Here is a 16,703-nt window from a genome sequence, read left to right on the forward strand (position 1 = left end):
AGTCTCACTGAAGAAAAGAGCAATCAAGTAAAGTTATAGACAACCGTTTTATTACTTGTGATGGTCATGGCAATCAGGTCAAACATGCACTTTCTGTTGGCTGGCTGCAGCTTAGAGTGAATCAAAGAGGTACTTCTATACTTCAACCCTATATGAGATTTTTTTCCCTTAGCTAAGTATGGTAATAGTGGAATAATGTTCTGAGGCTGCAGCACTAGGGTTTTATGGCTCATCTAGTAATTAGTGTTTCCATGTTTGAAACAATGAATTAATTGCAGAATGGCATTCAACCAGCTAATTTTTTTCTGCAAAGTCTAAAGAAAACTGGTTACATTGTGTTTGAGTTAAAGATAATTTAAAGCTACTTTGAATATGGAACCACTCAGTACAGCTTCATATTTAGAGCTGCAACCAGAGTTCCATTATCAACCCTATAACTCATTCGCTATATCATTTGTCATGAGGAAAGTACACTTTTAGGGTACACTACTCAATAGGGAAGCTTATCATGTTAATCACTGTGCTCTGCAGTAAACATCTATAGGAGCAGGCTGTTACATTATAAGCTCCTTGGGGACTTTGTCTCATGCCTGTGAAGTCTGATGCATGCTTTAAGTAGGGTTGTCAACCCTCCAGGATTGTCCTTGAGTCTCCAGGAATTAAAGATTAATCTTTAATTGAAGATTATGTCATGTGATGAAACCTCCAGGAATTCATCCAACCAAAGTTGGCAGCCCTAGCTTTGTGTTGTAAAATGTAATATTTTAAGTTAATATTGATAGGGTTTCATGAATATTGAACATTTTAAATTAATATTGAAAGGCTTTTTTCAAATTGTTACATAAATACAGATCTCAAGGTACGTACAAATAATTTCCAAACTTACTGTAACAGAGTGAAATTTCACTTCCAAGGATGGGTTCTGTGTGGATAATAGGCTTCATTCTCCAACTAGTAGGTGCATGGTTAATTTTTCAAGTCCTGGGAGAGTATAAGCCATGTCTTTTCTGCCTAATGTAGGGGCTGTACTTTGACAGTACATTCTCCGCCATTTACTCTCTATTTAAAGAGAAGGGACTTTCCGTTCTAATTCTCCAACAGCACTAAGGAATTAACTTTTTCACAAAGCCGGGTGGCCCTTATAAGGAATGCTCCATGCAATCTTTTTCTCTCCAGTGTTGTTAACACTTCTAAGTCCACATTTGAAATACTAAGTCTGGCAAACTGAATATTTTTACATCAAGAGACAAGAAACAATCCATAAGGTTTAAGCTGTTCATGATGAGCTTATTCCAAGGTAAACACATTAAAGGTAAAATAATGTGGACAGCCTTCGCTGTGTAATCTGATCACAATATAGTTTAATGGCTGAAAATGCATAGTTAAAAAAAATCTCTGACATGCCCATAATGATAAATTCACATGTTAATTTTTGATGTAAGAAAGATCTTTAAACCATTAAAATCAAATCAAGTGACTGGTAGAAGACTTTCTTTTTAAGATTTTTTTTTTAAATAGATGTTCAAAGGCAAACATTTTTCAGGGAAAGCCTCATTATCTTATCACAAAATGTGGCTTTTTCATAATTAGTTGCCAGTAATTATGTTTACAATCCTAGCAGCAAGAAAGAAAATGGTGACAACGTTTTGCAGAAGTTGCAATGTGAATTCTTGTTTCCTCTGTGTAGCAAAACAAAACTAAGGCACATACTGTATGTCACGCTCTGTGTTTATGAAAACTCAAACAGCCACTATATTGACAATAAAATGATGACTTCTGCTGCCAGAAAACAAAAGTTCTTTCACCAGCATTTGTTAACTCATTATCATTTTACTTCTCAGCTTGACACCCAAGTAGTAGTAGTGAAAAAAAAAAAACCAGCTCACTCATGAGCTAGTTTTTGCCTAGGACATGGCTACAGATAAGGTAGGAAAAACTTATTGACCAACAGGCACCTGCTTTGGACTGAGATTAGAAAGTTCCCCCCACCCAAGCAACAAGAACCTACTCAAATGGCCTACTCACAAAAGGTCATGATTTAATCTAATCTCAAAACACCTTTTTAGGAAATTCCATCCCACAAAAAAAGACATGAAATAGATGACACTGCCCATGCATTAAACACAGCCACTGAGGCTAAAACAGTTGTCTATTCCCCTCGTCTCCCAGATCACCATGGGTCTCAGATAACCTGAGACAGAAGGAGAAGGAAAGAAGAAAACTCAAGCACTGAAGGCAACAGCACAGGCAGACACTCAAGCACAAGGAATTCTTGCAAATCTATGAGTTAGCCATGGAAAAAGCAAAAATTGCCACCTTTTCTCCAACATAGGTTATGAAATCCTCCAATTTCTGCAGCTACCCACACCAATTAATGTAGCTGTCCATGAAATAATGCTGCTCTGCCTCACAGATGAGGTTTATAGGATTGAACTAAGATGGCTTCAATAAGACTGCATCCAGACAGTCACCTGCTTCTCAATTTCCAGAACCCTTCCTGGGGAATAGCAAAGAATCTAGCCTCTGCTATAGTCTGCTCAGCATCTTTGCAAAGCAGCTAGTGGAGATTGCAAAACAGCACCTCTATAGATTTAGCAACTTGCAGACAAAACCAAGCTTTATATTCCCATCACACTAGATAGCACCATGTATCAGCTGAATCAAGGAAAGATTACAGTGATGTTGGCAGACCGAAGGAAGCACTGAAGAACCTGTCACCTCAATATCATCAGCTTCCATTGATGGAGTTTGCCCTCAGATTGTTGTGACCGTCCAACAGACTTCATGATCTCCTGCAATCCTCACTGCTTCTGGATATCTATCAAAAAAAGTCATGGATGCAAAAAAAAAAAAAAGCCTCTTTCCATCTGCAGGATTAAAAATTAACCATAGTGTTCGATACATTTGCAGCCTCTAGTCTTGATTACTTCAACGTTCTGGATCTAGAAATAGAACTGACAGCCTTAAAAGAGCTCCAATTGGTTCAGAACACAGCAGCTTGCTCGCTCAGCAGTACTGAGCCAAGAGCATGTCACCCTATGCTCGGTTCTCTTCACTAGCTTCTTGTTGAACACTAAGTCAAATTCAAGATTTTTGTCTTAATTTTTAAAGCACTCCTATTAAATCTGCCCAAGTTACCTTATGGGCCAGTCACTGATCATGACATCCCACAACAGATAAATTCCACTGAAACAATGGAACTGGCAACCCAAAGATTCAGATCCATACAGCTTTCTTGGCAACTAGTCAACAACTGTAGAACTCACTTCTGGAAGAGATCAGAATGACCACAAATCTGGGTGCCTTCCAAAGAAAATGTAAAGCCCAGTTGCCTGACCTAGCTTTCCCACACTACCAGCATCTCCACCAAAATCACATATTAAAATCTAAAAACCAAGATACCCTATAACAAAAACTTCACATCCTGCCTCCTCTATGAACTAGAGAAAATTTATGGAATGTTTATGATAGTGGAGGGGAAGGCATAAAGAAGTCTTAGAACTACAGACTAGGTAAATAACATTTCAGCAGGTGATCATACAAGTCACAAAAACATACATGAGGACAAGAAAACTATATCTTACAATAAATCACTGCTATTAAAAATAAATCCCCTTCCACTCTTCCCTGCACTAATCTCAACACTGGTAAATGGTGCTACCGACAAAAAACAAAACAAAACAAACCACAAAAACCTGAGCAAATTCACAGAAGGTAAAAGTATCAGAAAAAACATAACTATCAATAAGAGGAAAAATTACAGAAAATAAAGACATGGAGGTTTCTTCATCTTTTCTAAAACTAAACCATCAAGCCAAAATCTGTTACCTTCTAACATATGTTGGAAAACAGCCATTAGTAAATGTGATTAAAACATAAAATACTACCAAATTATCACCACTAATTTTTAAAAGCCTTCAGATTATCCTATGGTATATTTCAATTTTTGAACCCCAAAACACGGATACGGGTAGTACAGTTAGCACTAGGGGTGGCAGATTATTGACAGAAGAATCTTAACAGTACTTTATATCCTAGGTTTCTTGTTTTACCTTAAACATAGTAATTCCTGTTTCTAGTTTGTACAACACTGGTAAGGCACGTTTTATCTGGAATAAACATTTTATCATGAGATAAAAAGCTGAAGATAGTTATAATGCAAGAGATGAACCAGTTTTAAAGCTCTAACATTGTTAACTGCACTTCAATAATATTGAAATAATGGGACTCAGCAACATACAAAAAACATTACCCGTGATGGGGGGCCAGTGGCTTCCTCTTCAGTAGTTTTGCTCTTTTTTCCCTGATCCTGTCCCATCTCTTTGAAATTCCCTAAACGCTCTTCACAAGCTAACCGTTTTCTCCCTTGCACATTTGCTCTTGACTTTGATGGTTCCATATCGTTTTTTCCTCTCCCTTTGCCTCTTGTTACTCCACCACCTTAAAGAAAAAGAAAAGGAGGACATTTATGGGATCCAACCTTGAATGCAACCTTCAAGACCTCACGAGAGGTCCTAGAAGACTGGAGAAAGGCTAATGTAGTGCCCATCTTTAAAAAGGAGGGAAAAGGAGCCAAGAAACTATAGACCAATCAGCCTGACTTCGATATCTGGGAAGCTACTAGAGCAAGGTATAAAACATTCAATTTGAAAATACCTGGAGGATGAAAGGGTAATCACTAGCAGCCACCATGGATTTACTAAGAACAAATCATACCAAAACAGCTTGATTTCCTTCTTTGATAGAAAGGATAGGGGGAAATGCAGTGGACATAATATACCAGGACTTCAGCGAGGCTTTGACATAGTCCCACATGACATTCTGATAAGTAGGCAGGAGAAATGCAGGCTTAGCTGAACCACCATTAAGTGGATACATAATTGATTAAACAACCACAAACAAAGAATGGAATGATGTCAGGTTGGAGGGAGGTCCCAAGTGGGGCTCTACAGGGATCTGTTTAGGGTTTGGTGTTGTTTATTAATGACCTGGATGTAGGAATAGAGAGCATACTGATCTGATTTGCAGATGAGACAAACTCTTCTCCCTGTCTTAGCTCTGCTTGGCTCAGTTCTCAAATTCTGAATATTTATGACTCCACCCACCATGAAAACTTACTCTCTAGCTTGTGGGAAAACAGTGATCTGCCCACTAATTACCAGACCTTGCTTCAAGGCACTTCAAATTAATGGCCTTGCTGTAGCTTCTTGCATGTGTACACAGACAGAGATACAAACAAACAGGGGACTTATGTAACAAGAGAGACGGAGCAACGAGTGCAACCAGAAAGAAGCAATGCTGGTGTCAGTGCAAAGGACACGGTGGGAAAAAGGGACAACATTCTTCAGAGTGCAGCCTCTAGTGTTGATTTCAACATCTGGGAACTGGAGGAAAAAAACAGCACTGGCTGCAAGTCATAAAACAGGGAATATCTTCAAGAAATCCCTGTACCTCTGGGTTAAAAAAAGGAACATGTGCCAAATATAAACAGTGCAGCAAAAAGATGCAAGGTCTGGTTCTCAGAATGAAATATTATGAAAAATGCTTCTCGGAAGGCAATGACTTTGAAGATGATGCTGCAGACTTGTCTGAATAATCTGGAAGAACTGGTTAGCGAACTCATTTTTGCACCATTCTTTTGGGCTGCCTACCATGTCTTACTATACTGGTAAATTGCAGAGTTGTTGTAACTGTGTTGGTCCCAAGATACAAGGGAGACAAGGTGTGTAGCGCAGAAGTTGGTTCAATAAAAGACATTACTTTGCCCACCTTGTCTTTCTATACTAGAGAATGATAAAAGTAGTCAACAACAAACTTAAGACAAATGTAGAAGATATGCTAAATACACTGACACATATTTCCATAGCCTTGGACAAATTGCAGAAAGATTGCTGAAGTATTGCTGATGCTGTTGAAATTAGGAAAAAAAACTTCAAGACATGTTTTTTTGGAATTACAGGCACTATAAAACTGACCAGTATTGTTATATAGGTAAACCTGTCATCAAGGTGTAATCTAGCAAGAAAAAGAATTAACAAAACCAAACATGTAAAACAAAGAAACTGTCAACAAGCTTTTGGGAAGGCAAATGTGCCCTCTGTGTCAGGCTTACAGGTCAAAATAAAAGTGCTAAAACACCAGCTTATTGTTAGCTCACTCACCCTCTCTTTGGATGCATGCTGCAAACACCAGAGACGATAACGTGAGACAAAGGAAGCAACAGAAGCGAATATGTTCAGCCATCTGTCTGAACATATTTTACTATAAAGATGAATGTAAAGAGGATTCCGTGGGGGAAAAATAATCAGTTTATACCTGCACTTTACCATATCAATGGTCAGAAGAGATTAAAGCAGAGAATATGCATATTTTCATAAGTACTTTGTATTGCATTAATAACTTACCTCTTTTAGTGACTGGAGTTGAAAGACTTTGAACCATGAGGTCTCCTTGCAACATCCAAGATGGAAGCATCCTTTTCCTCCAGACAGGTTTTAGCTCCTCACTTTCATTACAACTAGCAGAAAAAAACTGAAATAATGTTTGTTGATTAGTACCACAGTACTTTTTTTTTTTTCTAGTTTTAGGATACAGAAACTATGAAAAAAAGACTTTGTTCAAAAGACATTTGTAAGCAGCTTTGTCTTCATAAACAGCCTAAACAGACCTGGTTTTCTTGTAGGTACAGCTTAACGGAAGCAAAAGCCAGTCATAATGCTGAACATTTTGGCACCTCCTACTCTCTCAGCCAATCAGTATTTAAGGAAGCCTCTTTCCTCCCACAGTTAAGACCTCCTTAACACTCAGAAGAAAGCCTATGTTCATTTACAGACCAAAAGGTTCATAAAAGATCTCACTGATACCTTGCCACTGATGCCACATGGTTTGTGGCCACTGAAGCATCAGAAAGCCTGGAGACAGTGAGAGTAAGGAACACTGAATTACTATACAGAATGGGAGATGCAAAAAAGTTCAACATTTCTCAAGTGGCTATTTCACTCCCAGTTAAGTTATGCTCAGAAACAAAGACTCCAGAACTGGGCTAGAGAAACAAGAAAAACATACAAACTCTGTTTATGACATGATCATTGACTGGTATAGTCAGTTTTAAACCAGGACAACCTCTGCTTTTAAGAAGGGATAAAATATATTTTGGAAGTCTCGTAAGTGTGATGAAGGCTGGCATTTCAATTGTACTTATAAAGAAAAATATCAGCTATAGTATGTTATCAAAGAGCAATTGTCCTGCATCTGTCTTTGCATTATATTGCTTTCTCCATTAGAAAAGCAACAGTAGTAAAAATAAAATAAAATTGGCATCTCAATAATTACACTATCTGAAAGCCATTTTTACTCCACCAGAGTAAGATAACAAGACATTAGAGTTTTGAAAATTCGGTTCTGTTTTCAAACTCTGGCTCTAAGCCTCTTTACCACAAACATAAGGAAACATTAACACTACAAAAGCAGGGTAATATGAACCTTTTTTCTGTATTCTGTCTGACCCTGAACGCACAGCTCCAGAGCTGTAACCAACTGGAAGAAGCTGTGTGAACAATACATGTGGATCTTATTCCCTGACCTAGCCCCAGAACAATGTGTCGACGGTTCTAGACACATGTGAACTTCAGAGGCTTTTCAGCAGGGTACAAGCACTGTGTTGTGTTGTACATTTCCCTAGGCAATGGCTTTTGGGGCACGTCCCTGTTCACAGTCAGAGTCCTGACCTTACCCTTTTTTTCAGTATATCACGGTGCTTTGGAACGCAACAGGATTTGTAAGGACATAAGCAGAACTCCACACTTGTTTCTCCCACAAAATACAAATTTTATTTCTGATATCACTCACTAACAAAGCCATTCTTTGTTCTGAAGAAATCTTTTACTGCTTTGCACCTGTTTATAAGGTATAAGGAAAAGTTCAGGCATATCAGCTTAAGGCTTTTGTGATAAGCAAAAATTTTTTTGGAAATTCTATTATAGTACATAAAATCAAGATAATGTATTCTCGAACAGCCTCTTGATTTGTCAAAGAACCTACTCCCCCATGATGAGTTTTAAAAAGGTATAGAGACAAGAACAAAAACAATTTTCATTTTACCCGATTTTCAGACCACACTTCCAAAAATACAGACACGTTGCAATATTTAATCAGATAGTAACACCCACCAAACTCTTGGAAGAAGTCTCATTTTTTGGAATTTCTGCTGTCCTTTCCAATAGAGAATGTACTTTCACTTGTATGTTATTATTGGAACATGATGTTAATTCTACTAAAGATGGATCACAAGACATCTTGATAGGATGACCACTTGAAGAGGATTTATTTGCTGTTTCATCTGCAGCAATCTTGCTATTTTTCCTATAGTATATTAAAACGCATCTTTTAGTGGAAAAAAAATTTCAAAAACTTCCTTTATCTATTTGAACTGAACACAAGTTTATTTGTATTCTAAATGTCTATTTCCACTCAAATGTCATAACATAGAAGCAAACCTCAGTTTCAGATATTAAGAGACCAACAAAAAACCTCTACTGTATTGCATCTACCATACATATTAATGGTGCTAGAATAACGTTCTCTTAAGTCTGTTGGCAATTTTTTACTATGATGTATCTAGGCAATAAACTACATGGTTGCCTAAAAGCAACAAATCATCAGTCAGCACAACTTACGAGCCAAGACCATACAAAACCCCAATATGACAAGGTGAAACTAGATTTGCATTACTGACCAAAAAATAAACTGGTTTCTGCCTTCATTTAACTGTAGGAGCTGTTAATTTACAATACTACTACTGCGTTATTGAAAATGATAATTTTTACTGTAAAATGAATACAGGTTTTGAAGTGTGTTATTTAAATTCTAAAAGATACAAATATTACAGAAGTAATCAGCAGCATAAAATCCTAAAATAGAACAGACAGAAAAGCCAACTTTCATTCCCAGCTCTCATATCTCAAACAAACATTCATTTTTCATTCCCTGTAGCAGTAGCTCATTTTTCATTCTCTCCTACTAGCTTATTTCAAAGTAGAGAGTACAGATTGTTGTTGCTTTATAAATCAGAAATAGTAAACAAGACTATATATAATAGATTAAATGCACTTCTTCATTTGGGGTCTAATTCAGCACGGTATTTGCGCATAGGTTTAATTTCTACTTACACACTTGTATAATTCAACATACATTGTTTTGTCATAAAATAGCTGGCAATTGATAAACATTTGCGCTAGGCTGAAATTTGACACTCATCTATTTACATTTTTCAATCTTTACATAGGTTTTTGCTTTTTTTAAAAAATAGAAATCTTGTTGGCTGTTCCAGTCTTGAGGCTTGTGGACAACTATAGTGCCCTTGGGAAAACTAGAAGTCAGTGTATTTTAAAAAAAAATTCTGAAGTTTAAAAATTTCTAAGAGTTTAAAATATGATTCAGGATCTTCAACTGTACTTTAACATTTGCCCGTCTACTAGCTCTCTCCTCTCCACAACTTGGACAGTGTGTAGTATCAAAGAAAATACACAGTGAATTGAAAATGTAAGGTATGCAGTAATTTTTGGTTACTATAGGAACCATCTGAAGTACAGTGTCTATCAGCAATGTAAATGTTTCATTCTTTCAAATCAGTTGTCCCCCGAGAGTGGTGTTCGTGGTAATTTTTCTGCTCCTCCACCAATAAATATTTTGGTAACTCACTTACCAGAAAAAAAGTTAGATCTAAAGGGTTACATCTAAAATGTCTTTAAAACAAGATTCCTACTTGTAAGATCAGGATGTATGGACATAGAATCCTTTTATTGGTTGCTAAGCAAAGCTTATTTTTTAAATTAAAATTACATTTAACATTATACTACCTATTTAAGTAAAGTTCAATTTTCCCCACACTTTCTACAACACAGGTTTTCAATGGGAGTTGGGTGCCATGCCTTTGAAAATCTCACCCATGAGATACAAAAGCGCTTTTGATTCTATTTATTAAAACACTGACAGGTATGAATGATAAAGCAGGTACATGTTTCTCATTCCCCACAACCTCCCCGCCAGATACTACAATAAATCACTCACTGGGGCTCCAGGATTGGGACTGCAGTATATATCGGATATGGATTGATCTAGTTACTTCATGCTTTCCCTCTATCTTCTAAATGAAGAGATAAAATAATTTAAACTTGACTTTAAGCAGATGTTTATTTGGATTTATTTTTTGTTCATTCAAGATCTGTTGTGCCTTAGAAAACTATAATTAACAAGTTTCTATTACAACTAGTATTACTATTGGTTTTTCCACATCAGATATCGTTACCTTAGTGTGCTTTCCACATCTGAGTGTGTAGAGAGGACCTTGAAAATGTATTTGTCGATTAACAGGGAAAAGCTGTCACCTGGGCTCAAAGCGTGCCATTCATCTGTTTCCAATGGTAATAGATGGCTATTCTCAGGTGATTGATAAAAACAAGGATTTACATGGACCTGTCAATTTAAAAAAGAACATTGGTACACCATATGCTATGCCGTAGGAATCCTAGTAGCTTACATTACGCAGCGAAGCATTGACTCAGTTACTAACACCAGTCCAGATACTGTTGCAACCTTTGAATAGTTGTTAGCATGTTAAATAGAAATAAAGTACAGTATTAGAAAAAACAACTGATTCCCACTTATAAACTTTTTTTTATATTGATATTATGTATGTACTGGTAGCTGTTCAATAGAAGCGATAAGGCTGAGTTGATATTTCCATTTATAGTTAAATTTTGTTTGGTTTCTATGAAGATGAAATAATTCCTGTACCAATTTTACACCAGAGGTCTAGGTAAGATTTAATTCTGGGGAAAATGTTGAAAAAAAAATCCAATATTTTCAGTGTTCTAAACCTTTTAAATGACTCATTTGATAAATTAGACCTTGCAGATTGGACCAGAGCAACTCATACGCAAACTAGGCATATGCCTAGTAGTACCCCAACTGGGAGGGCGGGGGGAGAACGACCAACGTTTTGCTTTGGCCAATGCAGATGTGTGCGTGAACTGAAAAAACTTCACTCACTTGAGTGAGTGGTGGCGTTACCTAGCACATGGGTCATAATACCCCTCAAGTAAGTGAAGTTCTTTCAGTTCACGCACAAATCTGCACCAGTGGATGAGTGGGAAGAGATAGTCCTCACCCTTCCACCACACAACAGAGACTCACTTTTCCATTCCCAACATAGTAAAGGAGAGGAAGGTGGCACTGGGTAAAGAAGCCACTAGTAGTAAGTGTACAGACAACAGTAGTAAATGTACAGTCTGGGATGGGAATTTACTGCAATGGCATGTATGGGAGGGAACATCACTGAAGTGTATTTTTCCCTTCCTTCCGTCTCCCCTCCTCCGCGTCCTCCCTCTTTATGCTTGCATTTCCCGTCATTTTGTGACTATTATAGCAAACAATGCCTCTTTTGGGACCAGCAATGAATAAAAAAAAGGAACTGGAGGCTGCTGCTGTTATTCAGATTAGAAGGCAGGATCCCAGAAGTGTACGTTTCCCTAGGGACCAGGGACGGGTTAATCCAGCCCTTCTTGTAGATTAACTTTTTATTGATCTCTCTAGTCTCAACAGTCAGACTTCAAAACTACCTACCTTTGTGAATATCTAAGATTTTAGGCACAGGATATATTAGATGAAGTATATGAATTAGTGCATTTAATTCTATTAGCCATCAAAACTACTTTGATTTTCATGGAGAAAGCTTATAGAAAATCATGTCTGCTATGAGTTTGCGTACATAAGAACTACTGTCCAATGTGCTGGGAGAGTCCGCAGCTAGGAAGAGCTAGGCCTGTATCCTGCAAAAAACTTACCTAAGTACTGTGTATCACACACTAAACAGTCCAATTGGAATCAATGGCACTTAATAAAGTTAAGCACTTGGGTACTACTAATCAGTGAAACGAGCAATTTTAGGTGACCTCAGCATTATAATTGTTCCCTATAGAATAAAGTCACCTAGGTCATCTTCTCGGCTTCTCCGTTCAATTCTACAAGCTGTAGTTGCAAAGATTGCAATCACTACTTATTTACATTTCTAACTGGCTGACAGATGGCATTTATTTACATTCACAGAGAATAATTAAAATTAATAATTCAGTGATGGGGAGTGAGATAACAGTATGAACTTTGTTTAATTTATTTAGACAAGAAAATAAAGTGAAGATCTCTGAAAACTTCCTTGTCCTTACAGCATACACACATCACAATAAGATTCTATTCCTGCAATATAAAAAGCACAGGGTTAAATTTCAGAAGCATGACACATTTATCTTATCTTCTGATCTGTTCCATAATCCTCTAACTGTAAACAGTTTTTGAAAAATACCTATGAACTCTGTCAAGAAAAAAGGTTTTGTGCTCTTCAGGATAAATGTAAAAGTTAAAGTCATTACTTGTCTTTGATGTGTCTAGGGAATTGGGGAAAAAAATAGTGGTACTCTATCCTTCTTCAACTATGATTGGTCCTCCACGATTATCCTGCTTGAAGACAACTCCTGCAACTTCTGACAATTTTTAAAATAAAGTTCTTTAACACCTCTGTTTTTCCTATTTTACTGCAGTGTAGACAAACTCTGAGTGACATCAAGCACAGCAGCCCTGAACTACGAATCAGAGGAAAGAGAGGCTGAAGGAAGAGTGGCAGAAAAGAACAGTAGAAATTAACCGCCAGCCCGAGATGGGAAAATATGGGCCTACTGTGTGTCAGCCACACAACTAATGCTTTGGGAGAAGAACACGGCAAAGGTCTGAGGTAGAACTTGTTCAAATGTGCACTCTGATCAGAGGTCTGTGATGACTCAGAAGCCATGAAATTGAATCTAAGTTGTTCAGTTACAGTCAAGTTGTTAGCCGTGCAAGAAAGGCAAACAGTAGTTTAATTTTCCAGACAAGCCAGAATAAACTATGTAACAACTTTCAGAAGCTTGAAAATTCTACTCCTGGAGGGATTCTTTGCTTCCCCGCAGAAGAATGACTTTCTGACAGGGAAGCAAAGGGAAGCCACAAGAGCAGTCATGTGACTCTCCACAGCATTATGTTTCAGGTGCCCAGGGCAGCCAGCGGAGAGGTAAATCACTGTGGGGCACAGGGCGGCACTGGGGAAGACCTGGCCAGTGGCTCCTACCCTGTGCCGGAATCAGCTGCTAGTCCCAGTTCGGCTGGGGAGCACGGGATTTCCTCTTTCCCTGCATGGCATCCGGGGCGAGGTCAGACCCACCCCCAGATTTCTTCCCCAGATGCAGGAAGCTCTCCGAACTCCCCACACACACTCGCTTCCTGCATCCATCACTCCTCAGCTGCAGGGGGAGGGATCCCTGTATAGGGAGCTGCTCCCCCATCCACCCAACCCCCATGCATCCAGACCCCCTGTTACCTCACCGAGCCCCCCCACCCCAGTGAGCCCCACTCTCCCTGCACCTGGACCACCCTGACAAGCCACCCACACCCAGATCCCCACCCCACCAAGTGCCAACCAGTTGCACCTGGTTCCCTACCCCACTGAGCACCACTCCACCAGCGTCTGGAACCCCCACTAACCCCCCACACCCAGACGCCCCCATGCTGAGCCCAAACCACCTTCACTTGGACCCCCCTGCAGAATCCCATTACCATTGTACCCAGAACCCACCCAACAAGTCCCTGTTCAGCCAGACCCCCACTCCACCTGGATCCCCAACTGAGCTGCCCGCACCCAGATTGCCCCACACAGAACCCTCTCAACCCACACCTGGATCCCCCCACACTGAGCCCCTCCACACTTGGATCCTGTCTTGCTGAGCCTGCCTGGCCACATCTGGGGTGCACCTGCCATGGAGGGGCAGGGGCCTGGGGTGTTTCTGGGGCAGTCCTGGTCCTTGAGCTGTGTCAGGGATGGGTGCAGCCTCACCACTGAGTCCATGCCCCAGGAGGGGGCTGCACAGTGATCTCTAACCTCTGTGACTATGTGTCTGTATCAGAAATGTGTTTACACCTAGGGAACGCCCACTAGGCAAAAGACTGTCAGTCTAGATGGCTAACTGGGAACAGAGGCGGGAGTTTGTATAATTTTTGGTGGTACCCAGAACGGGTCCAAGTCCTGCCCCCGACCCCCACACCTGCCTAAGGCTCAGGGAGGGAGTTTGGAGTGCAGGCTCTGAAGGAAGTTTGGGTGCAGGAGGGGTGCAGGCTCTGGGCTGGGGCAGGGGTGCAGGAGGAGTTTTGGGTGCTGGGTGCGGGCTCTGGGCTGGGACAGAGGGTTTGAGTACGGAAGGGGATGCGGGGCATGGGGCTGGGGGGGAGGGGGAGCCCTCCCTAGCCCCCCCGGGGCTGCTGCTCAGGAGGTCCAGCCAGGATAAACCCCCGCCCCCCCCCCCGAGTCGACTTTTGCTTTGTCTAAAGCCAGTGTGTGGGAATTTATAACTTGGGGCAGAAATCTGTTGTATATATCCTTCTCCACAATTGAGGGAGGGGGCAACTGTCAGGAGTTTACGCTGTACAGATCTCTGTGCAGCGCAAGATGGTATAATTTTGGGTTTACACTCAAGAAGGGGGTGTACACTTGAGTAGCTGGCCAGTTCCTTAGCTGTAGCCTCCCCGTGCAGAGTTGATCACAGCATCTGTATGTACTGCAGCAGGGTGTGTCCCTACCTGCGTGTGTGTGCTGGAGCCTGGGAGGGGGCTTGGCAGGCTGGTCACAACAGTACAGTGTAAAGGAAGCCCAGGCTAGTCGGTCTGGGGGGCTCAGTGTTACCCCAGTTCAAGGTGGCACGCCGGGAGGAACCCGTCACACATGGGTACTTGTCTCATTTCTTCAGCTGAGTGCTGTTCGTATTGCTGCACAGTTGACAATCCTAATTACTGACCAAAGCCTCACTCACACCTCTAAGGGTATGTCTACACTGGCAAGTTTCTGTGCCACAAGTTATACCATTTTTATTCAAATGCTGGAATTAAACTGCTGTCGCATCCACATTAGCAGTTCTTGCAATGGCAAAGACAGCAGTGCATTGTGGTAGCTATCCCACTGTGCAACTGGCAGCAGGGTGCTTTGGGAAGGGTTTGCAATGCCTCATGGGGCAGGCACAGCATCACATGATGCAGGTTTCCCAATCCCATTGTTCCATGGGCATCCTACTACATTGCCAGCTGCTTTTCAACTGAAGTGTGGGGACAGGGAAGAGTGTGACACAGGGAGTATGTGTGGTGGGGGAGAGAGAGACTGTGTTTTGGGGGACAGAGTGTGTCAGCATGCTGTCTTGTAAGTTCAGACAGTGGGAGGAAGCAACCAGTCCTGAGGCGGGGGAGGGGAAACCCTGACATCAGCCTCTCACAGACACACACACAGACACCCCTCTGTGTTCAACAGCATGAGCACTCCACATTAATGGTTTGCTTTGTGTCCTGGAGCAACGGCTGTCCGAAACTGTGATTTGAAACGGGAGGGGCGCATGTCTCCAAGGCAGCCCAGTTCAAAATAAGCAGTGCGGTCACTTAAGGCACTATAGGACAGCCCTGAAGGCCAATTACAGCGCAGAAAGCAATCAAGTATCTACACTGGTAATAGAGCGCTGGAGCCTCTGTGCAATAGCCTTACAACTCTCATCGAGGTGGGTTTTTTTGCAGAGCTGCAACTGAGGAGTTTCTGCGCACAAAGTGGCTTGGCAGTGTGTACACGTCTGTAGTTTCAGCACAAAAAGCTGCTTTACTGCACAGAAACTTGCCAGTGTAGACAAGCCCTATAATCAGAGGCAAACAACTAGCATTCCCCCAAACAGCCTTTTACAAAGTGAGAAGTTGTACAAGTTCCACAAAGCCAGTTCTGACAGAGCTGGGTCTCTACTATGAAAGCGCCAAGTGCTATCTTCTTGACCACACTGTCTTTCAGAATGACTGTCCCAGCCCTATGAGCTTGGTTACCCCATCTGTAATCACTGCTCTAACCACTAAACAACACTCAGCTACCAAAAGTAGGAAGATAACACAGTAATCCTGATACAGCAGTTGTGTGCTGGTTATCACAAATAGTTGTGTAACACAGCAGCAAACTGCGTCATTTTCTTCTACTCTCCATTAGCCTACTTTGGCTTCTAGTTGCTTCTTTAGCTCAAGCACAAGACGTGTATGCTGTGCATCTGAAGATCCTGGGTCCAAATCTTGCCGACCAACCACACAGGAGAAAAAAATAGAATGCAATCATGTAAGTACATACTGTACCATAATGCTCAGGCAAACTTAATTCAGGCATTTCCAAGTGTGAGTGCTTGACTTGGCAAACTTCATGTTCTTTTAGTGTAGCATTTTGTATGTAGTATAAACAAATTATACATATATGAATACATACACATTATTTCTGTGAAGAATGTGAAGTCCCTTGAGTAACTGCAATAATTTTATAATGCAAAACAAATGAATTGGGATGTTACATTAGAAATACAATGAAAAATAGCGTGTAGCTCAGTTAATAGGAGCTGCCCCTTTAAGAACAGGATGGGTACTTCATTGTAGCATGTGTTTGCAGACCACTGAAAACACACAACAAGAAAATAGGTTGAGAACCACTGGTCTAGAGCAGTGGTTCTCAAACTATGGGGTGGGCCTCCCAAAGGATGCACAGGAATGTGCCAAGGGAGGTGCAGGTTCCGTGCTCCCCCGCCCTGCCTTTTTTTATTATTATTATTAATTATAAAGCTCTG

General features: G+C 40.6%; 1 protein-coding gene across 2 annotated transcripts in view; it reads right to left on the reverse strand.

Moving 5' to 3' along the window:
- The window catches only part of APLF (aprataxin and PNKP like factor), a 90,986-nt gene that overhangs the window by 54,804 nt on the left and 19,479 nt on the right, over positions 1 to 16,703 (reverse strand). For both annotated transcript variants that reach the window (XM_074949538.1, XM_074949539.1), the window contains exons 3-6: positions 10,307 to 10,473; positions 8,169 to 8,361; positions 6,405 to 6,531; positions 4,253 to 4,440 (exon numbers count right to left, since the gene is read on the reverse strand). In XM_074949538.1, the coding sequence (XP_074805639.1) occupies positions 4,253 to 4,440; positions 6,405 to 6,531; positions 8,169 to 8,361; positions 10,307 to 10,473 (675 nt within the window). The remainder of the gene's footprint in view (positions 1 to 4,252; positions 4,441 to 6,404; positions 6,532 to 8,168; positions 8,362 to 10,306; positions 10,474 to 16,703) is intronic.

This window comes from Natator depressus, chromosome 3, assembly GCF_965152275.1.
Source record: "Natator depressus isolate rNatDep1 chromosome 3, rNatDep2.hap1, whole genome shotgun sequence".
Lineage (NCBI taxonomy): Eukaryota > Metazoa > Chordata > Testudines > Cheloniidae > Natator > Natator depressus.